The 23,126-nt window shown below is 41.9% G+C and overlaps 2 protein-coding genes across 4 annotated transcripts in view; one reads left to right on the forward strand and one right to left on the reverse strand.

Moving 5' to 3' along the window:
* The window catches only part of sos2 (son of sevenless homolog 2 (Drosophila)), a 40,585-nt gene extending 30,749 nt beyond the window's left edge, over positions 1–9,836 (forward strand). The window contains exons 15-23 of the mRNA XM_085768569.1: positions 59–178; positions 279–441; positions 1,612–1,729; positions 1,825–1,997; positions 2,108–2,224; positions 3,102–3,366; positions 4,482–4,526; positions 4,640–4,743; positions 6,289–9,836. Of these exons, the coding sequence (XP_085624695.1) occupies positions 59–178; positions 279–441; positions 1,612–1,729; positions 1,825–1,997; positions 2,108–2,224; positions 3,102–3,366; positions 4,482–4,526; positions 4,640–4,743; positions 6,289–6,801 (1,618 nt within the window). The 3' untranslated portion in view covers positions 6,802–9,836. The remainder of the gene's footprint in view (positions 1–58; positions 179–278; positions 442–1,611; positions 1,730–1,824; positions 1,998–2,107; positions 2,225–3,101; positions 3,367–4,481; positions 4,527–4,639; positions 4,744–6,288) is intronic.
* Positions 9,837–11,214: 1,378 nt separating this feature from the next.
* On the reverse strand, positions 11,215–22,351 carry LOC146963516 (uncharacterized). 3 transcript variants are annotated; one of them, XM_085767873.1, is made up of 15 exons: positions 22,136–22,351; positions 21,669–21,786; positions 20,758–20,802; positions 20,302–20,466; positions 20,089–20,189; positions 19,303–19,436; positions 18,628–18,748; positions 17,245–17,383; positions 17,055–17,159; positions 16,872–16,961; positions 16,409–16,554; positions 15,749–15,862; positions 13,345–14,083; positions 12,110–12,213; positions 11,215–11,402 (listed from the first exon to the last, which is right to left on the reverse strand). In XM_085767873.1, exons 3-15 carry the CDS (start codon positions 20,797–20,799, stop codon positions 11,318–11,320), a joined length of 2,085 nt encoding a protein of 694 aa, XP_085623999.1. In that variant the 5' UTR covers positions 20,800–20,802; positions 21,669–21,786; positions 22,136–22,351; the 3' UTR covers positions 11,215–11,317. The 3 variants fall into 3 exon arrangements, with proteins under 3 accessions (XP_085623999.1, XP_085623998.1, XP_085623997.1); XM_085767872.1 differs by having other exon boundaries at positions 15,749–15,859; positions 19,303–19,439; positions 22,136–22,350; XM_085767871.1 differs by having other exon boundaries at positions 19,303–19,439; positions 22,136–22,350.
* Positions 22,352–23,126: the final 775 nt, after the last annotated feature.

Here is a 23,126-nt window from a genome sequence, read left to right on the forward strand (position 1 = left end):
TTAATTACAATCTTACATCTTTGTAGTTTTTTTGTTTAACATTGTTCTCCGTCCACAGAGCGGTGCGGCCGTCAGAGCTGGTCGGCAGCGTCTGGACCAAAGAGGACAAAGAGAAGAACTCTCCAAACTTGCTCCGTATGATCCGTCACACCACCAACCTCACGCTGTGGTTCGAGAAGTGAGTCTGACGCTTTAAACGTTTAAGGCGCAACGTCAAGTTTCAGAGTCCTGGCCTTAGAAATTAAACACACGTGTGACTGTGTGCGTGTCGTTCTCAGATGTATCGTAGAGACGATGAACCTGGAGGAGCGGGTGGCCGTGTTGTCGCGGGTCATCGAGATCCTGCAGGTTTTCCAGGAGCTCAACAACTTCAACGGCGTCCTGGAGGTGGTCAGCGCCATCAACTCTGTCCCGGTCTACAGGCTCGACCACACCTTCGAGGTGAGTCGAGTTAGAGGAAGAGTCAACAGGTCGCAGACTCACAAACTACCAGAAAAGATAAACTCTTTCACTCATCAATCAATCAATGAATTGAAAATACCAGAGGTCAGAGTGTCCTGCTCGTTATAAACCACAAAATCTAATTACGATTAAATGGATGAAAAATAGAGAGACAACTTTGCTATTTTTATATCAGTGCTAATTGTTGTGACAGAAAAAGAACTGAAGTAAATTCGATCTGAAGGGAGCACTAGAGGAAAGTCTGTGTTTCAGCCCAGTGCAGAAGATTATATGAAAGTGTTTTGTCACAAACCACGCTGCCTTTTGCACTGTGCACATATTTATTATTTTATTTTATACTCTTTACATTATAAATATTCATCATTTTCTACCACATTTCTTCATATTTTTATCTTATTATCTGTTGTTCAGCTATCTGACCTGCCACACTTGCTCATTTTGTCATTGTCTATATTTTCTTTTCCTTTTTTAGTATGTTTAATGTTATGCACTAAAACGTCAAAATAAATCCCTGATGTTCTGTAAAACTATTTGGCAACAAACCAGATTGTGATTCTTGATCCAGATTTTATTTTAGAGGAAAGAAACACACCCACCTCTCAACTAGTGCAAGTTTCATCCGTCCATCCTTTTGCTCACATTTAGGCTCAGAGCCATTAAATATCTGCATAATAACATGATAACATAACATGTTAACACTCTCACATGGTTGGCATACTTGGCTACTTGACAGCACAAGCAGACTCTTACAATGTCCTAAAACAGCCACCGTACAGAGCATCCTCGCATTGTTAAAGGTAGCAGAAATCTAGTTTTTTCAAGTAGTTGTTAAATTATTTCTTTGTGAGTCAAATTGTGGAGCAATTAATTAACACCAAGAATCAAAACCACAGTTCAGACATTACAAACAAAGGCTCTGATATGATTCGAAGGATGGCTCTGGTTCTGCGAGCCTGTGTTTCCTTCTCAGCTGTTGTATAATGCACGTATGACCTGAGGGCAAAGACTTGGTCCATCTGGTGCTGAGACATTCACTGGCACAACGGTTGTTGTTTTTTTCCTCTCTAATGTTTGTCACTTTGACCTGCATTTTGCATTCTTGTGGAGCGTCCACTCTAAAGCTGAGGCTTCTTCCTCCTCTGACCGCAGGCAATACCAGAGAGGAAGAAGAAAATCCTGGAAGAGGCCGTGGAGCTGAGCCAAGACCATTTTAAGAAATACTTAGCTAAACTCAAGTCAATAAACCCACCCTGTGTGCCTTTCTTTGGTAAGTCACTGTCAGCCTCACTACTACAACAAACATATTTCAGACATGAAATACGAGGAGATCTGATGTTGGACGTTTCTGCGCGGCCTACTCAGGTATCTATCTAACCAACATCTTGAAGACGGAGGAAGGCAACCCGGACTTCCTCAAACGCCACGGCAAGGAGCTGATCAACTTCAGCAAGAGGAGGAAAGTGGCCGAGATCACGGGAGAGATCCAGCAGTACCAGAACCAGCCGTACTGTCTGAAGGTGGAGCACGAGATCAGGGTGAGAGCTCGCTCACGTTACAGTCTCCACGCTGAAGTGTCAACACATTTTCACACAGATCCTGAACTTAAAACTTGTATTTTTTGTGTGTGTGTGTTTTTCTTTTACAGAGGTTCTTTGAGAACCTAAACCCGATGGGCAACAGGAGTGAGAAGGAGTTTGCCGACTACCTGTTCAAAATGTCTATGGATATTGAGCCACGTAACTGCAGGCAACCTCCCCGATTTGTAAGTGTTGTAACTTTAGTTTCTGTGTTTGATGTCACTGATCCAATTAGTAGTAGCTCAAATAAGGCATCTCTAAAAAAAAATACTGGTAAAACTAAATGTTTTTTGTCATTTTGGAGCAAGTTTAGATTAAAAAAAGTAACTTTAATGTAGTTTATCCATTATGTAGAGGTGCAGGGAGCTCCAGTTTTATTTTCCCTTTTTGATTTCACTTTAATTTCTTCTGCCACCACCTGAGGTAAAATTCAGTTTTTGTTTTTTGATTAATCCACAGATCTCACTGCAAACAGTTTCACAGTCACTATCAAAAATAAAATAAATTAAATTATTTTTTAAAAAGTAGCTCCAAGACACAACTCAAGTGACGGATGTATCAGTTTTCCTATGTACAGACGCAGATTAACCCCCAAAAGAGAAAAATGCGTATGTTAGTGGGAGGAAAACTCCTGTAAAGTGACATGATATGAACGCATTAAGCAGAAAAAAAATGGAGAGGTGGAAAGGGAAAAAAGGTGGATTTTGAAACAATATCTGCTTAAATGTTATCTGCTGCAGTGCTAATGACTTCCCCCTGAAGGCTTTGAGTCATATTTTTGAGGTAAAACATTTGCGTGGAGTCGGGGGTGGGCAAATTATCCAACAGACTCATCCTAGCACGGCCTGTTCCCTGTGGGATGTGGTTAATGACAATGTTGCGTCATCAAGTAAATTGTCACATAATCACATAATTGTTTTAACCATCCAGAAAACTCTCTTTTTTGCTGGAGGACTGAAAAATAAAAAAATAAATAGGACAGTTCTAGCTCTACTTTTAGGGATTTAGAGAAATACCTCCAAACTCCTTCTCACTGTCGACTCCCTGTTGTGTTTCCTGCAGCCCAGGAAGACCATGTACACCCTGAAGTCCCCGGGGATCCGGCCTGTACGAACGTCTACCTCTGGCACCCTGAAGGGCCACCCCGTCCCCCTGGAGAGGGAGCCCCCACACAAGATCACCTTCCGGAGCATCGCCGAGGCCGAGCCAGAGATGCCGGCCTCGGCCTCGGTGCCCACCTCGCCCAACACGCCGACGCCTCCGCAGTCGGCCTCCTCCGACCTCAGCTCAGTCTTCATGGAGCACGACCTCAGCAACTCCTACGGCGGTGAGTCCGTCAGACACTGCACTGTGTTTGTCATTGGTTTTTCACCTTTTCACATAGTATAAATAAAATGTTAAAGGGACAACGAGGAGTTTTGGAAAAGCGAAGCGTTTTCACACTACATTTATGAGCCTCCGCGCGCACCGTATAATTCTTTGACCGGCGCAAGACGGACTCATGTTTTCATTCATCAAGAATTAAAGTCAGAGGTTCGAAGACGATCACATACCGTCGTAGTTCGACCATAAACGACGATTCGGCTGCGTTATTCTCATGACTCTCCACGAAACCAAAAGTAAAGAAACGCTGGTCAGCTCGACCAGCATTTCCGCCACCACTAATAATAACAAAATAAGTATAGAGACAAAACAATATATTTATCGAAAATGGGCCCATTAACAAGTGTGGGTAGCGATTCATCCACATTAACGTGAGACTTTTTTATAACCAAATAGAAACTCCTCGTTGTCCCTTTAAAGAGGAATTAAGCAAGTTCGGTCGCTTTCCCTCTGTTTTGCTAACCCTCCTCCTCGCCATGTGCATTTGTTTACAACAAAGGCGACAAGAAATCAATCAATAGAGCGGTAGATAACGTTATATATCATATACGATATTACGGTTTGTATATGTGTGTAGTCTTATCTCTCATAAACAAGAGATAACGGATACAGTGCGCGTTTGTGTCGCGGTGCTGCAGAGATGAGAGCTGGGACACCGGGTCGGAGGCTCTGATCTTACAAAGTTGTTTTTCAACCAAAAGACGCCACATTGAAGGCAGAGAGCCTCCGTTCTCCCTGGAACAAGATGCATGTAATTTATTAAACCATCACAATTACTCCAAAGCTGTTTAAGTTAAAAATGTAGAATAGTTAAGGTAAAAATCCTGCATAGTTCCTCTTTAAATACAGATAGTTTGAAACACATGTTCTATTAAAGCCCTACTTAATTGAGATTTCATTATTTCCACAATTGGTCTTTTACTGTGGACATTGCTGAACAATGAACATAAACTTATAAACTTACTGTTGATCCAAGAGAAACTGTGAAGGTTTAAACACATCCACTGTTTTTGTGATGTGACGTTAAACCTTCATCCACTCTCTCTCCTCTCTTTACAGGTAGTAACCCCATATTTGTTTCAGTCATTCTGCCGCCTGCCACAAGTGAGTGTGGAGTTTGTTCCTCATTGTTTTCTGTGTCACTTTAATTCCATCTTTCTGTGTTTGTGAAGATTTGTGCATCTGAATTTTTCTTTTTTTCTTTCTCCTTTTCCCAGAAACCCAGTCGGCGTCTTGCAGCAGCCTCCACCAGCTCGGAGAGGAGCAGCACAAGCCTCCACCTCTACCACCACGACGGAAAGACACAATGTCTGAAGCCAAAGTAAGAGCAGCGCATCATTGGTCTTAGATTTACACCAACTTATAGATAATGACTGTGTTTCCATGCAAATTTAGGTTTGTTAAGGTGGATATTAAAAACACTAGAGTGTATACAAGAGTGTGAAACCTTATGTTTTGATCTCTGACATCACTTGGATGTATTTGAGTCCTGATCATTGAAGTCACAGATAGATTTGATTTTTTTAAGGCTGAATAATTCTTAGAGTATTTGAAAAGTAGGTGTTTAGTGATTTATAAGTAAAAAGCTCAGGATTGTAGATAAGTTTAATGAAAATAAATACAGTTTTCAGTAACCCTTTAATTTACAGGCCATTAATTAAGTGATAATGTCAAGAAACAGCCAAGAAATAACGGTCAATTTCATAGTAATGTCATGTTTTTCATAAAGGCAAAAGATTACACAAGCTTTTTATGCTGTGAAAGGCCAGAATTTTTCTCCACCAAGTCTTCTTGCAATCGACCGGCGTTATTTCTGGGTTATTTCTACGTAATCAATCATTATTTCTTGGATATGATTCTTTACATTACTATGAAATTGACCGTTATTTCTAGACATTATGGTGCAATTAATTGTTATTTCTTGGCTATTTCTTGACATTATCACGTAATTAACAGCCTGTAAATTAAAGGGTTACCTACATTTTCTTGCTTTCTTATCGTGTTGATCGTTTCCATCCTGTTTAAATTCCTCCCAACCTCCGTGTTGGGCTTCACGCTGTGTCATAAACTCCTCTGTGATGTGTTTAAAGGGATAGTTCACCCAAAATTCAAATTTCACTCATTATCTACTCACCCTCATGTCGACTAAGGGCTGGGAGAAGTTTCAGAGTCCTCCGTGGCTTCTCTGAGTTACAGGGGGGCTCCGTGCAGCACTGTATGTCCATATGACGGTAGCGAACGGAGCTCATTTTCTTCATCCAAAAAGACACACCAAAAACAATCCAAATACCTCCACACAGCTCGTCTGTAATGTCCCTCTTGTATTGAAGCCCCAACATGAGAAATTGTTCCGAAAAAAAATTAAATAAGTCTGTATTTTAAGCTTGTTTGCAGCGGAAGCTCCCAGTGTCTCAGTTCACTGCTCTTCCTGTGTCAGTGCAAATCTCGCGCAACACCCAGTTCAGTTTTTTCAGAACAATTTCTCATGTCGGGGCTTCAATACAAGAGGGACATTACAGACGAGCAGCATGGAGGTATAATAACGGAGTAGATAATGAGTGAAATTTGAATTTTGGGTGAACTATCCCTTTAGGCCTGTGCATATTCTCATTTGTCCAGGTCATAGTATCTCAAAGGAGGTTAAATCGAAAGCAACTGGACCTAGTTATTATTATTATTATCTGGACCAGTCCCAGCCTGGTCAGATGCTACATGAACTGATGAAGCCTCTTGGATGAAGGTGAAACGTCTTCCCAGACAAATAACTAAGTCCAGTTGCTTTCGATTTAACCTCCTTTGAGATACTATCCCTTTAATGACACCTGAGCCTCGTGTCCTCATCCGTCCGTGTCTCTCCGTCTTCCAGCTGAGCACCAGGTCCGACAGCCCTCCAGCCATTCCTCCCCGGCAGCCCCCTCCTCCTCCCAGGAACCAGCCTCGCCCGCCGGTCTACAACGGCCCCCCCATGGACGGGCCGCTGCCCAGCCCGCCGCCGCCGCCGCCCCGCGACCCTCTGCCCGACACGCCCCCACCGGTGCCCCAGCGGCCGCCGGAGATCTTCATCAACTACCCGCCGCTGCAGCCCTCGCCCGTGTCCGTGGGCCGCTACCACTGGGACTTCAGCAGCTCCCCCAGCTCGCCGAACACGCCCCCCAGCACGCCGTCGCCTCGCGTCCCCAGGCGCAGCTGTCCGATCCTCAGCGCCAGCCAGAACAGCCTCTGCCCTCTACCGATCCCCATCACGGCGCCGCCCGTCCCGCCGCGCCACAACTCCAGCCCGCAACTCCCCAAACTCCCACCAAAGACGTACAAAAGGGAGCTGCTGCAGCCGCCGCTACAAGGCCTCTCATTGGTGGAGAACAGCGACAGCAGCCAGTGAGTCTGTTGTTTTAAAAAAAAAAACGCCTGAAATGCAAACTATTCAAACTACGACACAGTGGACTCGACGCTACTGATCGGAAAGAATAACACTGATCCACTCGCTCTTAACTCCACCCGCCCCTCCTCCTCCTCCTCCCGCCGCATCGACCCGTCACGCCCCAGCTGTGCCTCTCAGGGGATCAGTAGCTCCGCCTTCATCGTAAAAAAAAAAAACCCTCTGTGCCAATGAGAAACCCACACCGGTGTGCCAGCCAATAAACAACGAGGAGCCGCGAGGAGTGTTCGCGTCCGTCTGCGCCGGAACGGACGGACGGACGGACGGAGCGACGACGATGTTTTGTTCCTGATGATGAAAAAAGTTCTCACCCCCTCAAACACTTAAACTTTACACTTTACACCCCCCACTACCCGGCCCGTGTGCCGCTCGCTCCTCCATCATCGCCGTCAGTGGATGTGGATGGCGAGCGTGAGGGGGGTGGGGTGAGGTGAGGTGGGCGGGGCCTTGGACTTTGTAGCCTTAAAGTGTCAACAATGCTTTGTTTCTTTGGGCATTGACATCATGTGGAGTCCTGCTGCAGCTCGACGAAGATTTTTACGACCTCTCTCCTCCTCCTCCTCCTCCTCCTCCTCCTCAACGATCAACGTGGACGTAGCTCTGTCGCGGTGGGTGTGAGCAGCGGACGTTTCCATTGACTTGTGTTTCCTACGAACTGAAAATAAACAGTTGCCAAAGTCTTATTTTATGCAGGGGGATAAGGGATTTTCTTTTTCTTTTTTTCTTTCTTTTTTTAAACAAATGTGACATTAAAAGAAACACAAACAGGAGGCGACACTGAATCCCCCACCTTGTATCTCAACTGTACACTGTGACACGAGTCAAACTGTCTGATTGGTTCTTGTTTTTCGTTTGTTTGTCTGAAGACAGGCCTCTCCGCAGCCACAAAACGTTGCCTTTTAAAAACTCAACAGCGGTGACCTCCCCCTCCCCCTCCCCCCCTCCTCCTCCTCCTTCCAGGCTCCAGTCCTCTCAGACCCGGATGGGAAATATATATATAAATATATATTTAAAAAAAAAAAAAAAAAAAAACGAGAGCCAAGAACACTCCATTTTTTATTTTTTTTTTTCTTCTTTGCACATCAAGTTTGGGCAAAGTCAGCAGGTTCGGACGAGACAGCGAAACCCTCTGCGCTGTGTGTGTGCGTGCGTGCGTGCGCGACAGAGGGAGAAGAGGACCGCCGCGGTTTCATCCAACAGCATCGACCCAGGACAGAACAGAGAGAGAAAGTTTTTCTCTTTCTCACTCTCTCCCCCACTTCTTCTACAGCTGATGTCTTAACCCGTTTCCTTAGTGACGTGCGCTGCTGTCTCGACACTGTGCTCCTCTCCAAAAGCCCTCATGACCAACTTCATCTTCTTCATCGGTATTCAAACTCAGCACTGGAAGCACGCAACCCTCCCACCAAAGCTGGGTCAGCTCCCCCCAGTGGCTGCTCCAAAAAAAAATCTATTATTATTAAAATGAAAAATGAAATTTAAAAAAAACACACACACACATGAAAAAGGGGAACTTTTTAACCCAACTTCTTCTTCAACTTCTTGTTTTTTTTTTTTTTGACTGCTTGAAACGTTTTTGTTTCACTTTGGAAAAGACTGAAATAATCCATGCATCATGCTCAGATGTGCCTTTTATTTTGTTTTCTACTTTACAGAAATAAGCAAATGGTGTCTAAAATGCTAAAAAATAAAGTTGCCTATGTAATGTTTAGAACAAAGCTATACACTATGAAATTGTACATGTTTGTGGATACTGTGTATATATAACATGTATACACTAACTAAATAATTTGTATAAAGTGACAAGTTTTTTTTTCTCCCCCCCTCCTCCTCCTTGTTGTATTGTACCCTCATCCGCATCTGTTCAGTCGAATATTGCCTAATAATCCAATGCTGCTACAGTCGGATTAAAAAAAACAAACTAAAACTAAAAAAAAAAAAAAACTAAAAAAACAAAACAAGGAAAAAAAAACAGGTCACTGTCACTAACTTACTTACAGACAATCTCCAGTTTAAACACTGGGAGTATTAACTGAGGAAAGCCATTTTTTCTTCCCCGCCCCTTAGCTGTTTTAAAGCAATGAAAAAAAAAAACCATACAGTTGAATATGCCAAGCACTTACTTAGACGTGTGCTTCACTTTGTACATCCTACTAATTGCCTTTTCTCCTTTTCAAAGACTTTTTAAACGCTAACACTCATTAAACAGGTTGGAATTGTATTGAAGTTGCAGTTGAATATATATATAAAAGATGTATATTCAGTTTGCAAGTATTTGAGCATAGTGAAGAATTGGAGTTTTTTTTTTTTTCTGAGAAACACACTTTGTGCACTTTAGGCTGTACTGTTGACGAGCCACGGTTGCTGTAGGCCGCGTTTGTAAACGCAGCGGTCCCACGCAGCTGTTTAACTCACTTTCTACACGGATCAGGGCAGAAACAACACGAGTCTACCATCTCTCTTCGATCGATCCCCCCCCCCAACCTCCTCAACGTCCGGAGCAGACGCAGAAAACAACAACCGACGGACGGCGTCTGACCTCCACAAGCTGGATCTCAGAAAGATTTTTAAAACATCAACTCGTGCCCCCTCTTTTTTCTTTTATTTTCTTTCTCCTCGCTTTGCAGAGCGCTCCTGGATGTGGAGAGGATCTTTTTTTTTTTTTTTTTAAATCGTATCTGAAGAGACGGCTGAAGTTGCATCGCTTCTCTGTCTTTGCTCGTGTTCTGTCCATTTCCCAAGTTTCCCAAGTCAGTATTGTTGGGGTTCATTTTTGCCAAGTGTCTGTTTTTGTTTTCTTGTTTGTTTTTTTCAAAGAGCCCTCAGCCCCAACAGAGTAACAGACTGGTTTTCCTCCGGTGGCACTGTAACAGCTTGATCCAGCAGTCGGATTATTTGATGGTATGTGGCCTTTTAACTGCTTTGTATTAATGGTCTTGATGAGATTAATAAATCACCCAGTCTTATTTTGTACTGAACTACTATTTTCTCTTGGGTTTTTTTCCTGTTTCTGTGAATCCAACATGATCAACTTCAAAAATGTTCAAAACGGGGAGCACTACGAGGACTCCTTTCTCAAAACTAGAGGTGCTCCTCTCTTAGAGGGATCCAAGGGATGTGGAAAAACAAAGAACAACTCCAAGGCACTCTCTTGAGTTAATAAAAATGCCTTTAATTAATCTAGCATTGTCACAATGACATGTTTAAAATGACTATGACGCGTTTCGGCATCAAGCCTTCATCAGGGAGTCAAAAACATGTCATTGTGGCAATGCCAGATTAATTAAAGGCATTTTTATTAACTCAAGAGAGTGCCTCGGAGTTTTTCTTTGTTTTTCCATGATCAACTTCAAGTTAAAGCAACACTTAAAGCAGATATCAGTGGAATGTTTTTGTTAATATAAGTCCTAAATAGTCCTATTTTCCGTCAGCAATCACTTACATGAAGTATTTCAGCCTAAACACGAGTCTCTCCGTCACTCTGCTCTGCTGTAACCCGAGGAGAAAATTTTCCTTGTGGGATACAAGTGTTATCCAATGAGGGGAGAGAACGGCATGAAGGGCTGTGTGTGCAGCCAAGGGATGCGCGTGAATGTGGTGACGTAGCACGAGGACCAATTGATGCCTGACAAGGGCGGGGGCTGCTAACTCATGGTGCGTTCAAGGAAACTCGTACTTTGTGTTTTTCCTTCCTGTGAAGTCATACCAGTTCGATCTGGTACGAGTTCACGGGTCGGAAGTTACGAGTGGCCGTTATAGGGAACTTTCACAAACAACAGGACGGTAAAAACACGAGCTACGGGTTACCTGGAACGCTACCAAGTCGTAGTTGTGACTTGAAGCTGTAACTTACGGTTTCAAAAGCCTGCCTTGAACACAGCATTAGCCGAAACGGCCGTGCCACTGATATCTGCTTTAAACATTTTTCTTGAAAATACTACACACCTCTGTGCCTTCTGTTGAGAAGATTGATATTGCACCTATATTTTTTTAGATTACTTTGAACCTGATTAACGTTGCTCAGCACATTTAACAGACCCAATACAGGAACTGTTCAAATCAAGTGTTTAAGCCTACTGAAAGTCAGATTTGTCAGTTCTCTAGCCACATAATCATGTAGTAGCACCGATATCTCCTGTTTAAAAAAAAAAAGAGGCAATTTTTGGACCTGATGTGATTTCTATTGTGAAGCCAGAACATAAATCTACATAAGACACCTTAAAATGCGCAGATTTTTATCCTGATGTCGAACTGAAAATCAAGAAAAACAAACAGTTTTTTCAGGCTTTTGTTTCAAAGAGTTGCCGTTCATGCATTTGTGTTGTTGTTGTGGCCTTTTTGTGGAAAAAAACAAACAAAAAATGAAACAATCATCTGCCACAGAAGAACAACTTGAGCTCAGGTTCGGTTGTAACGTCACAGTTTTCAGTGATTTGTCTCTTGGGGCGGTCGGCGGGGGTCAAACGGTGCTGCAGGGTCCCTCGCTGTCCTCGCTGTCTTCCCACAATCCCCCGCGGACGCCTCTCTGCTGAGCCAGGCCCGGTCTGAAGAGAAAGACGGACGGCCTGATCACCGGCTGCTCTCACTGATCAAATATCAATAATAGTGTTTCATATGGGATATCACGGGACAATTAATCAATAAACATATCCTTAAATTCATATTGTAAGGAATTAAAGCAGAAGTAAGCTGAATGTTTGTGTTAATATAAGTCTTAAATAGTTATATCTTCCGACAGCAATCACTTATATAGAGTGTTTGGTCTGAAACACGGGTCTGTCAGTCACTCTGCTCTGCTGTAAGCCGAGGAGAAAACTTTCCTTGTATCCTACAACCTTTATCCAATGAGGAGAGAGAACGGCATAAAGGGGCGGTCCTCTCTGTGTGTGCAGCCAAGGGATGCGCGTGAATGTGGTGACGTAGGGACGAGGGCGGGGACTGCTAACTCCATCTGCTGACAAGAAGTTAGCCAAAACGACCGGATCGCTTACTTCTGCTTTAAAATAGTAGTTTAAAAATAAATGATAGATTAATAAGAAAAGGCATTTTCCCTTTTGCTTTTTCTATTAGCTAACAAACTTAAACATATTTTATCCTGATTTTGTCAGTTTTGTTTGTAGTTATTGATGCATTAATAGTGTTTTTATTGCCTATTACAATATGAAATTAAGGAAATTCTTTATTACTGTTCCTGTGGTACCTGCTCCTCCATCGTTACTGTGTCCTGTGTCACCTCGTGTGTCGTACCCACCTCAGATTGTCTCTGCTGGGGTTGAAGCTCTGGAAGCTCGGCCTCGTTGGAGCTTGAATAGGGATGAAGCCTTGTCTGTTGTCTTTCTCTGGAGCAGAGTCGACCTGGTGCAGGAGAAGATGACATCAGAGGATTTAAGAAACAAACGTATTACAGGGGACTTTTCAGATGTTGTCGAACTGGAATTAATTTCACATCATGTTCGTACAACGCAACCTTTCAAAACTGGTAGAAAATGAAAGAAATGTACAGACGACAACAAAAAGCAAAGAAACTTGAGTTGCATTTACCAGGCAGCATTATGGGAATTGTAAGATCCAGTGTTTTTGGCTTAAAAGTTTGGTTTTAAACCTGGTTGTTATGTAAGTCTGGTACACACACACAAAAAAAAACTTCTGCACCAAGCTTTACTGATAAGAAGTAAAACTTTCTTATTGATTCTGAGTAGAGCTGCGGTGATAATTGGAAACTTTTCTGTTGATCAATTTGTTTCAAAGGTTTGTTTCTCAAATGTGAGGAATTCCTGCATTTCTTTGTCACATGATGACTTAGAGGACGCCTGTTGGTTCTGGATTATGAGACATCTTCTCTTTCACTTGTGATACATTGGAAGCAACAGATTTTTTTTTGTGTTGACCAAACAGTCATGAAAACGCTGCTCAGTTGCCGTCTTACTTCTGAAAGTAAATGGAAGCCGATGTAAAGGTGTAATGATCAAATTAGTTTTTTAGACAGAGAGGAAGACGTGGCAACACAAAATACAAGTGCATCTCAATAAATTAGAACATCATGGAAAAGTTCATTTATGTCAGTAATGTCAATTCAAAAAGTGAAACTATACATTATATAGATCCATTACACACAGAATGAAACATTTCATGTCTTTATTTATTTAATTTATTTTAATTGTAATGATTATGGCTACATTTAATGAAGACCTAAAATTAAGTATCTCAAAAACTTTGAATATTAGGCTACAAAAGACTAAGGATTTTTAATATGGAAATGTTGGTCTTTTGAAAAGTTTGTCCATCTATATGCATCAATACTCGATTGCTATTTGACTTGAACCACTGGAAATTGACTTTTCCATGATATTCTTATTTATTGAGATGCACCTGTAAATGCATTTATCTTCTGTCACAGGTTTTTCTGTGTCAGCCTCAGACAGGACACGTCTTGCTCTGGACCTGTGTGTGTGTGTGTGTGTGTGTGTGTGTGTGTGGGTAGGCTACCTGTTTGGACGGGTCGTCCCAGATGGGCCTGAAGGCACTTTTCGGATGCAGAGGTGGAGACCCTTTCCTGACGCTGACCAGCCTCTTCCCGTAGGAGCCGACGAGACACGGCGTCAGTCCGGCGTCCACACACGACGACGACGATGATGACGCCACCGCCACCGTCTTCCTCAGAGGAGGATGAGGAGTCAGTCTGGGGATCTGCCACCTCAGACACACAGTCCGCTCCCTGGGCTGCTGCTGCTGCTGCTGCTGCTGCTGCTGTTGGCTGTACGACGGCTTCAGCAGCACCGGCACCTGGCTGTCCTCCTCCTCCTCCTCCTCCCCCTCCTCCTCCTCCTCTTCATCCTCGCCGCTGTTGCTGCCCATCATCTCCCGGCGCAGCGTGCCGTCGGGGCTGCAGGAGGTGACGGAGGAGTAGTCGAAGGCCGAGGTGTCGTCGGGGTCGTCGGTCTCGCCGTCCTCCAGGCTCTGGTTCCCCCGAGCCGTCTCACGGTCGCTGGTGCCTTTCCCCGTGGGCTGGCTGAAGGTGCCCTGGCCCGAGTCGCTGTTCTCGCCCCACGCCGCGGCGTCCGGGGTCAGGAGGGAGCAGTAGACGTGGCCGCAGTCCCGGCCCGGCTGGCTCACTGTCAGGGCGGCCTGGCCCTTCCTCCTCACCGGGCTGCAGGACCAGCACTCCAGACGCATGGAGTGGTGGCTGTCCACGCCGTTGGTGAGGTGAACGGCCTGCTGGGTATCTCTGAGAAACAAGGGGAGTGAGTGACAGGTGTGAGCTGCTTTAAAGGGATAGTTCACCCAAAATTCAAATTTCACTCATTATCTACTCACCCTCATGTCGACTAAGAGCTGTGAGAATTTTCAGAGTCCTCCGTGCCTTCTCGCAGTTACGGGGGGGTCCACGCAGCAGTATTTGTCCATATAATGGTTGTCAATGGATACCAACTTTCTTCGTCCAAAAAGACACACCAAAAAACATCCAAATTCCTCCATACTGCTCGTCTGTAATGTCCCTCTTGTATTGAAGCCCCAACATGAGAAATTGTTCCGAAAAAAATTAAATAGGCTAAGCCTATATTTTAAGCTTGTTTGTAGCGGAAGCTCCCAGTGTCTCAGTTCACTGCTCTTCCTGTGTCAGTGCAAATCTTGTGTGATTTGCACTGACCGGCGGAACAATTTCTCATGTTGGGGCTTCAATACAAGAGTTATATGGACAAATACTGCTGCGCGGACCCCCTCGTAACTCAGAGAAGGCACGGAGGACTCTGAAAATTCTCACAGCTCTTAGTCGACATGAGGGTGAGTAGATAATGAGTGAAATTTGAATTTTGGGTGAACTATCCCTTTAAGTTTTCCTCCTCCTCTGTTTCCTAAAGGGGAGACTCTACAGGTGAATAGGGTAAAAAAAAATTTAACTAACAGATATCACCATGAAACTTCCCAAGTGTATCACTTACATTAATATGTAAATGAGGCAATATCTAATGAAATATGAACAAATTTGCATACATTTCCAGAACCGAAATCTGAACAATGGATGAAGCCTCTTTCAAAATGTTTTATTTTGTTGACATATTACAGTCAGAAGTTTTCACAGAGGGGATTTGGAATATCTCTTTTTATCACTCTGTAAATGAGATACTGTCACCAGCCCTAAAAAAATCTAATTTTGCCATGTTTTTAGGAATAAAATATTGTATAAATCAGGCTTTGAATGATATATCAACAATCCCCTCTGTAAAAACCTTCAGAATATAGACAGGAATAACACTGGAAGGTTTGGAGATTTCGGGCTCAGTATGAGTAAAAACAGTGCCTTTAGTCTCCTCCTTTTCCTTTCCTTCTATTTTCTATCTATTCCAAATGATTCAAAAACATGAAAATCTACACCAGTTTAACTATGAAGTTTTTTTTCTCTAATATAAAAACTTTCACCTCTGAAAATTAATGTTTCTGCTATAAAACACTAACAAACATCTGATGCTTTATTTACAGGAAACTGACGCATCCTGCTTGGACTAAACTAAAACACAGTTTCTTCACTACACCAGACTTCATTCACTTTGATTCAGCACGCATTTAGTAACTTTGAAAGAGACGTTGAATAAAACAGTGCAATAAAATAAAGGTGAGAAAGTGATGAAAGTAAATACAAACACTAGAAAACATTCATAAACAGTAGGAAAAAGGAAATAAAGACAATAGGGATAAATTAAAGTCTTAAAACAATAAAATTAAATAAAAGTGATACAACAAAATTGAGGATGTTAATAATAAGAGGACAAAGACATCACATAAAAGCAAGTCTGTAAAAGTTTTAACCACATAACAACAATATAATACAACAGTTTGATCTTCAGACTGGTGGCGGCTGTGTGATCAGAGACCAGCAGAGGGCGACACTCACCCCTGAGCAGCAGAGCTGGACTCGTCTCTGTGTCTGTGACTCTCTCTGGTCTGTTGACTCCTCCTGCAGCAGGTTGCAGAAGATCCAGCTGCTACAGCTTCACCACAGCTGCTGCTACAGTCAAAGACAAATAGAAACATTCAACACTGAACATCTGGACTGCGGTTCAAGACAAAGACACCAGCTGTGGCTTCAGTAAATCAGTTGGACTTCATTTATATGATTTTAGTGCAAACAATGCAACACAAAACTTTAAATAAAGAAGACACAGAACAATTAATAGACTAAAAAAAGAAATAATAAACACATACTCAACATTGTCCTCTAATATTCTTATGTATCATTTGAACTTAGTTTGAATCCATGTTTATGTTGTTAATTGCACAGTGATCAGCCACAGCTTCAAAAACTGGTTGTGTGTACATGCAGTCCACTGATACACACACATGGCGGTGTGTGTGTGTACACTACAGTGGCCCAAAGAGCTCAATGCACTGCAATTTAAGAAAAACACACGCAAAGACACAAACACACAACAGTTCTAGTCTTTATACTGTATTGTGGTGTCAAATGATCAATTAAATAAAAGAAGAAATCGAAGCTATAAGTGATTTCAGTTTAATAAACCCGTGTCCTTCTTCCTCCTCGTGATGCTCTGACCTTTGTCCGGCTCCTTCTCCGTCGTCCCAGCGAACGTCCTGCTCCAGAATCACGTGACAGCGAGACAGGAGGCTCCTCAGCGCTCGCTCCGTGCCCAGGAGGAGGCTGCAGTCTGGGTGATCCTTACCCGTCCACTGCAACAGGTTCTACACAGAGAAAAAAGAAGAAAAAAAACTCAACAAGAGCTGAAAAGTGAATTTAGCTGAGTAAAATGTTGGTAACACAGTTATTTATAAAGTGTTAGCAATTTCCAGTTTTTCAGTTTAAAGAATAAAGAAAAGTTGCCTTTACACACATTGTGCCAAACATTTAGAGATAATTATAAAGCTATAAAGGTCAGTTTTATATCTTGTCTGGCCTCCAACTGTTCATTCATTCCTTATTTTCCGATCTGAATCATTGTGTGTGTATGTTTTTCAGATGTCAGCTCTGTTCACTGTCCTGGCCGCGGCTGCTGACTCACCTGGATGTGACTCAGGTAGCTGTGTATACGAGAGACGGGCGCCAACAGCAGGGAGAGCAGCTTCATTTCCTCCCTCTCCATCTGGCCGCTCTGCAAAAAAAATTCAGAGGGAGAAAAAAAAACTCCTCATCAGCATATCTGCCGCCTCCGGTGACGTCCGATCGCTGTGTCACCTCATCGTACCTGCAGCTTGGGGCCTTTCTCTGGATGATTGAGTCTGCTGAACTCCAGCGACAGGAAGGAGGCCAGGGTGGTCGTGTAGCCGAGGTACATGTCTGAAAAAGCTGTCTGGACGGGGCCAGATTAGAATAAACATAAGCGCCCTGTTCCCTCAAATCATAAAAAATTTAAAACACGAAAGCGCTGGTCTCACGTCATTCTGGCCGATGAGCTGCACCAGGATGTCTCCCACCAGAGATTTCCAGTGCTCAGCAGTCAGCCGCTCCTGCAGAGTGTTTCTGAAGAGGAGGTGTCGCTGAAGCAGCTGCTCCACAAACTTCAGATACGTCTGACTGGATCCGAGACAAGATGAGAAAGTAGTAAAATTAACAAATGATTATAATAAAAGGGACATTAATGGGGATTTTTTTTCATCTTTCTACTGAAACAATTGATGTGCTTCCAAGATAATCTGATTTCTGCCTCTGCTGCAGAATTTTCCCATTATCTTGGAAAAACATAATGTTTTAATGTTTGGCCACTTATTAGGGCTTACGTCCATTTGTGCAATCGGGTCACAACATGCAAGACGAACGAGTTCACTCTCATTTTCTTCCTCTTTATCCAGTTAAAGATGACAACTGGGAAACAATCTGATGCTTTTCTCTCTTTACAGTGTGTGATAGGTGGTTCCTGAGTTGTTCTGCGTATGATCATTGTAGTAGTCACTTCTCATGTTACACTTATCATGAGGGAATTCTACTGTTTGGATTATATGCATAGGCTATTTGATCGTCTATATATTAACTTTTCCATTTCTTGTGGTTGGATTGTCCCTTATCTAGCTCAGGGTTATGGATAATTGAACTTTAAAATATGTTAAATCTTTAAACAAGATCAAAATGTTTAGAATATTAATAATGTGATAACCTTGTCCTAGACTTTGAAAATTAGCCATCCTATTACTAGAGGCGCCTCTAATTCATTAGATCTGTATGACGGCCAGTCGGCCTGATGGGTGTTGGTCTATTTAATTATGATGAAGTGTCTTTGACTTTTTGTATGCTTTGGTTTTGTACAAGATGGGTTTTGATGTATACATTCCCTTTACCATGTGACTCACCATGTGACCCTCGGGGGCAGGTTTAAAAACGGGGCGTCCTATGTGTATGAGTTAGTCTGATGAAGAGCTATGAGCTCGAAACGTTACTATTGATGTGCTAATAAAATCTGCACAGAAGGGAGCTGATGTGTGCGGTCTCCTCTTTTTGCTTTTCCTGTCTCTTTACAGTCTGACATGTTATAATAACAAACTAAAGACAAAGTCCAATGTGGGAAGTAATACCCAGGAAGGTGATCTTTGAGTAGGAGATGCAGAAAAAAAAACAAAAAAAAAACAGAAATAGCACGAGCTATAAGAATAAGTGCACAGGTGCATCTCAAACATTTTTATTGAGATGCACCTACAGCATATAAGGCAGGAGACACAGTAACTGAGAGATTCACAAGGAGGGATTACAAGAAAGCTCCTCGTTGACCTCTGGATGTTTAGTTGCTTTTAATTTGAAGATCCATATAAAAACAGTTGAGTACTCACTACGGCTCCATGGTCATCAGGTGTACTGGTGGCGTCTTGTATCTGTCATAGAGCTGGTTCAAAGTGGAAACGTACTCCCACTCAGAGTGTAAAAGCTGCATGGCCACCTGATGTCGTGCATCTGGAATGAAAAGGTCACAATGAACTGTACAGATGTGCTCTGGTATTTTGTTCGTCCCTTCTGATGTCGTTGTTTTTCCCATCATGCTTATTTATTTCCTGATTTGCTGTTGCTGTTTTGCAAATACCACTTTAGTTCCCAAACGTTTCCATGTCGAGGCCACTGGTTAACAAAACCCATAAACGATGCTACAGCTTAAGTGTGTTTAATTAATTAACTTTCTTAAAGTTTTTTATGTCTTTGTTATGACAGGGCAGTTGGAGTGAGAAGGGAACGACATGTAGCAAAGGGCCGTCAGGTGGAATCGAACCCAACACTAGTATATGACCTGATGAATGATGTTGTGACTGCAGGCAATAGAAAGATGAGCATGACAAGTACGATTTCAATATAAAGTGAAATATATTTTATTATAATGCACATTATATTGTTAATAATAACTTATCTTATAGCTTAATTTTTTACATTATTTTTCCTTCTAGTTTGAAAACCGCTGCACTTCTCTATGTTTTTGACAAATGCAAACAGTAGAACGACTTCACACTAAAACTCACCTGTGCCTTCGTTCAGTCCTGCTTTGAGTCCCTGCAGGAAACAATGCAGCAGCAGTTTCCCTCTGGACACACAGGAAGGAGCGGCAGACGAACACTCACACTGACTCCGCCCACCTGACGCCTCGGCTGCATCGCTGCTGCACAACAGTGGACACGTGTCTGTCTGCAGGTTTTACACACTCATATTGTCCTCTATCTATCTATCTATCTATCTATCTATCTATCTATCTATCTATCTATCTATCTATCTATCTATCTATCTATCTATCTATCTATCTATCTATCTATCTGTATTGTGATCTTATTTGTCTAGAAAGAATAAGGCCAACATATAAAACTAAATGATGCAGTTTGGAAAAGTGTTGTATCATGTGTTAATTCTGACTGTTGTTGTGTTTTTTTTTCTCTTTTTATCTATTTTACCTCATTTGATCTAGTATCTCTCTTATCCTCTCATTTTATCTATCTTATTTCATTTTACCTAGTGTCTTTCTCGTCTTCTCAATTTTATTTATTTTACTTCATTTTATTTAGTGTTTTCCCCACTGCAAATGAGTGAGTATTAGATAACGTTTCCCCGATAAAATCCAATGTTCTAAAATTATTGTGTGAATGTGTATGTGTTTGCGAATCTATGTATGTCTCCCTAACATGTGTTCCCTATGTCTCCCAATATGTGTCCCCTACAGTATATTGCTTGTTTTTAACATGTAAAGCACTTTGAGCTGCCATGGGCATGAAAAGTGCTATACAAATAAAGCCTGATTGATTGATTGATTGATTTACCTTTCTCTGGGTTTGGACGTTGAGCTCTTTGTGTCCGGCTGAGGTCTGTGTCTGTTACTGTACAGCTGCACGACCTGACACCGCATCACACTGAGCTCTTCCTGTGAGACGACAACGCTGCTTTTTATTGTCCGAGCTTCATCACTCACTGTCATCATCGTCACTTTTCAGAATATTTACAGTAAAAACCAGCCTCTCCATCCTCATCCTCACCCTCATCGACTCGACCAGAGCCTCCAGGCGGACGGCTTTCTTCTGGCAGCTCCTCCTGTTCTCCTCCAGCTCCTCCCTCAGGAACGTGTCTCCATGTTGGATCTGACTGAGCTCCAGCAGAGCACTGGTGAAGCCCGTCTTCAGCTCCGAGACCATGCATTGTAACTGAAAGATGGAGCAGGTGTAACATAACATAACATAACATAACATAACATAACATAACATAACATATCAGTCGGGAGTTTCAGATTTAGAGACGAGACACAGCAGCAGAGTTTTCACTGATACTTGAAGATGAATGAACTGAGTTTGTTTTAGTCCTGGTTGGATAAACTTCTGGGATTTACTGTAATTTCCTCCTGCTGCTAATTTTGCATCTTCTAATTTATAAAGTGAGCTGTCTGTCTCTTTAACAAACAACAACCAGGCAGAGTAATGAGGGAAGATGCAGAATACCTTGGAGATTTCAGTGACAAGCTCGGCCTCCTGAGGCTTCATGACCTGTGCAGAGAGAAACACACAAACAAGCCTGTTTGCAAACACTCAGCGATAAATCCCCACAAACTGTGCAGACAGTACGAACTGTATGATGTTGATCTGATGCACGTCTTCTCTGACTGATGAGTAGATACAGATGCACAATAGGGACAAGTCGACCTGTTTTTCTCTCAGTAGCCTACTATTGCCTTTAATGCACATTAACAGGCAACTATAACATCACAAAAGAATACAAAGAGTCATCTTGAGATTGGGTCTCATCTGTCACACAGAGATAGCACTGTGAAGGGTATAGCACATATCTTATCTAGTTCTGTACTCCAAAAAAGGGATATTTTAGATAATAAAAAAACAAAACAATAAATGAATAGAGTATAAGTTGTAAGAGTCCTAGGCGAGATAGTCAGTAACTGGGGTCAACCTTCTCATAAAAAACAGGTACGTTTAGCTGTAACTGGGCAGTCATGTAGACATGTTTTACTTTCTGTAACCACTGAGTGATGTGAGGGTTAGGCTTCATCCAATTACTGTAATGGTAATAATTTTTCTTGCAATCATCAACAAAATATGTAATATATAACATTGTTCTGTGGTAAACAGGTGGTCAGGAAACACATTTAATAGAAATAACAAAGAGTCCATAGGAAGGTACATTGCCATTTTTTTCCTCCCAGTTCTTTGACAGCCCACTGTGAATCTTAATCATATAAAAACTAAATATCCATGTGGAATAGTTAAGCTTGTACGCACAAAAATACATTGTTGTTTTGTGTTTAAAAATCTTACTCATGCACCTTAAGGAGTTTAAGTAACATTTGCAACCTGTTTTAATGACTTTCGGTGTCTATGCTCGTGTTTGTTTGTTGTACCTTCTCAGATGTTGTCCCTGCCAGCAGCCCCTCTGCTAAGGAAGTGGCGAGCCAGCCAAAGAGCTCAGCCCTGCAGGGGAAATGGCTGCAGGAGCCAAGATCCCTCCTTGTAAGTGTGCTGACAGAAGGACAAGCACGGGTCAGCAAAAACACTGGAAAATGCAATATGTTATATGCCTTATAGTTTAAACAGAAAATAAAACCCATGTAAAAAAAAATAATAATAATGTGATATAAACATTTCTTTTTTCTTTTTCAATTTTAAAACACTTCAGGAAGCAAAATGTAAATCATATTTTGTTGGCTGCAAAGGTCTAGTGCACATGCTTGCAACATACAAGTATATTATGATATTTCCAAACATAAACTATGATGTTAGTGGTGTCTAAATCTGAGTGAATCATATTTAAAGTCTCAGTGCTGAAGCCAAAGATGCTAGAAGAAGAAGGAAGACACAACGAACTCACCTCAGTCACAGCTCTTCACTGTTGCTCCTCCACGCATTTTAAAAGATGAAAAGAAAAATTTCAAATCCATGTAAAAATGTCCAGTTTCTCGTCTTTCTTCTGAGGGGAAAGTTGGCCCGAGTCATTTGCCGGTGTTGTGGTGCATGGTGTTGTGCTGAGCGCTGCTCTGTGTGCAGACAGCAGATGTCCTGCAGGACGCTCAGTGAGCAGCTCTGGGATCAGGTCGAGCATGAACCATGTTACTGTAACGTGCTAATGACCGTGATGCTTCTTAAGGAAGTTGGGTACAGTTATTACTGCACCTGTATTATTATACTTATCTTGTTTAGCCTAGTGTTTCATATTGATGTTTTTATTGTTATATTGTTCAATATTTCAAACGTTACTCGTCGTTTTTTTTAAGGTTTTGTGAAATACAGTGGTAGCTTGACTGTAAAGAGACAAGAGCTGCTGTATTGTCGTTCCTGAACTAGCCTAACACTCAATCGATCAATTTTGATCGATACTTGTATTATAACTTCCTCAAATCTCACAGGTGTAATCGTGATTTATGACGTCATATTAATATATATAGCCTATAGTATAAATATAAAAACGTTGCCTGTAGAAGTCTGAAATCTTAGCCCAGCCTATCATGTTTTTAATGTTTGCATATATACATATATAGGCCTATACATTTAATATTTTTAACTATTAGCCTTTTATCATGTCACACCATTTGCAAATGTATGTTTCTTAACAGATAACTGATATGTCTGATTGTTTGTAAAAATTTCTGTCTGAAACAACTTATAAAAATATATATTTTGTTGATTTTTCTAAATAAAACTAAAATAGAATACATAGGCTACATTAGATTTTTTTGCACATCTCTTTTCTTAAAGACAGTAAGTGTCTAATATCTTTTCTAATTGTTAAATGTGTAAAAGTATTTACATTATGTTTTATAGCCTGTAGCTGCATATTAGAAAACTCACTTCCACTCCGCCCG

Source organism: Trachurus japonicus, chromosome 22, assembly GCF_045865225.1.
Source record: "Trachurus japonicus isolate A0001 chromosome 22, Traja_1.0".
Lineage (NCBI taxonomy): Eukaryota > Metazoa > Chordata > Actinopteri > Carangiformes > Carangidae > Trachurus > Trachurus japonicus.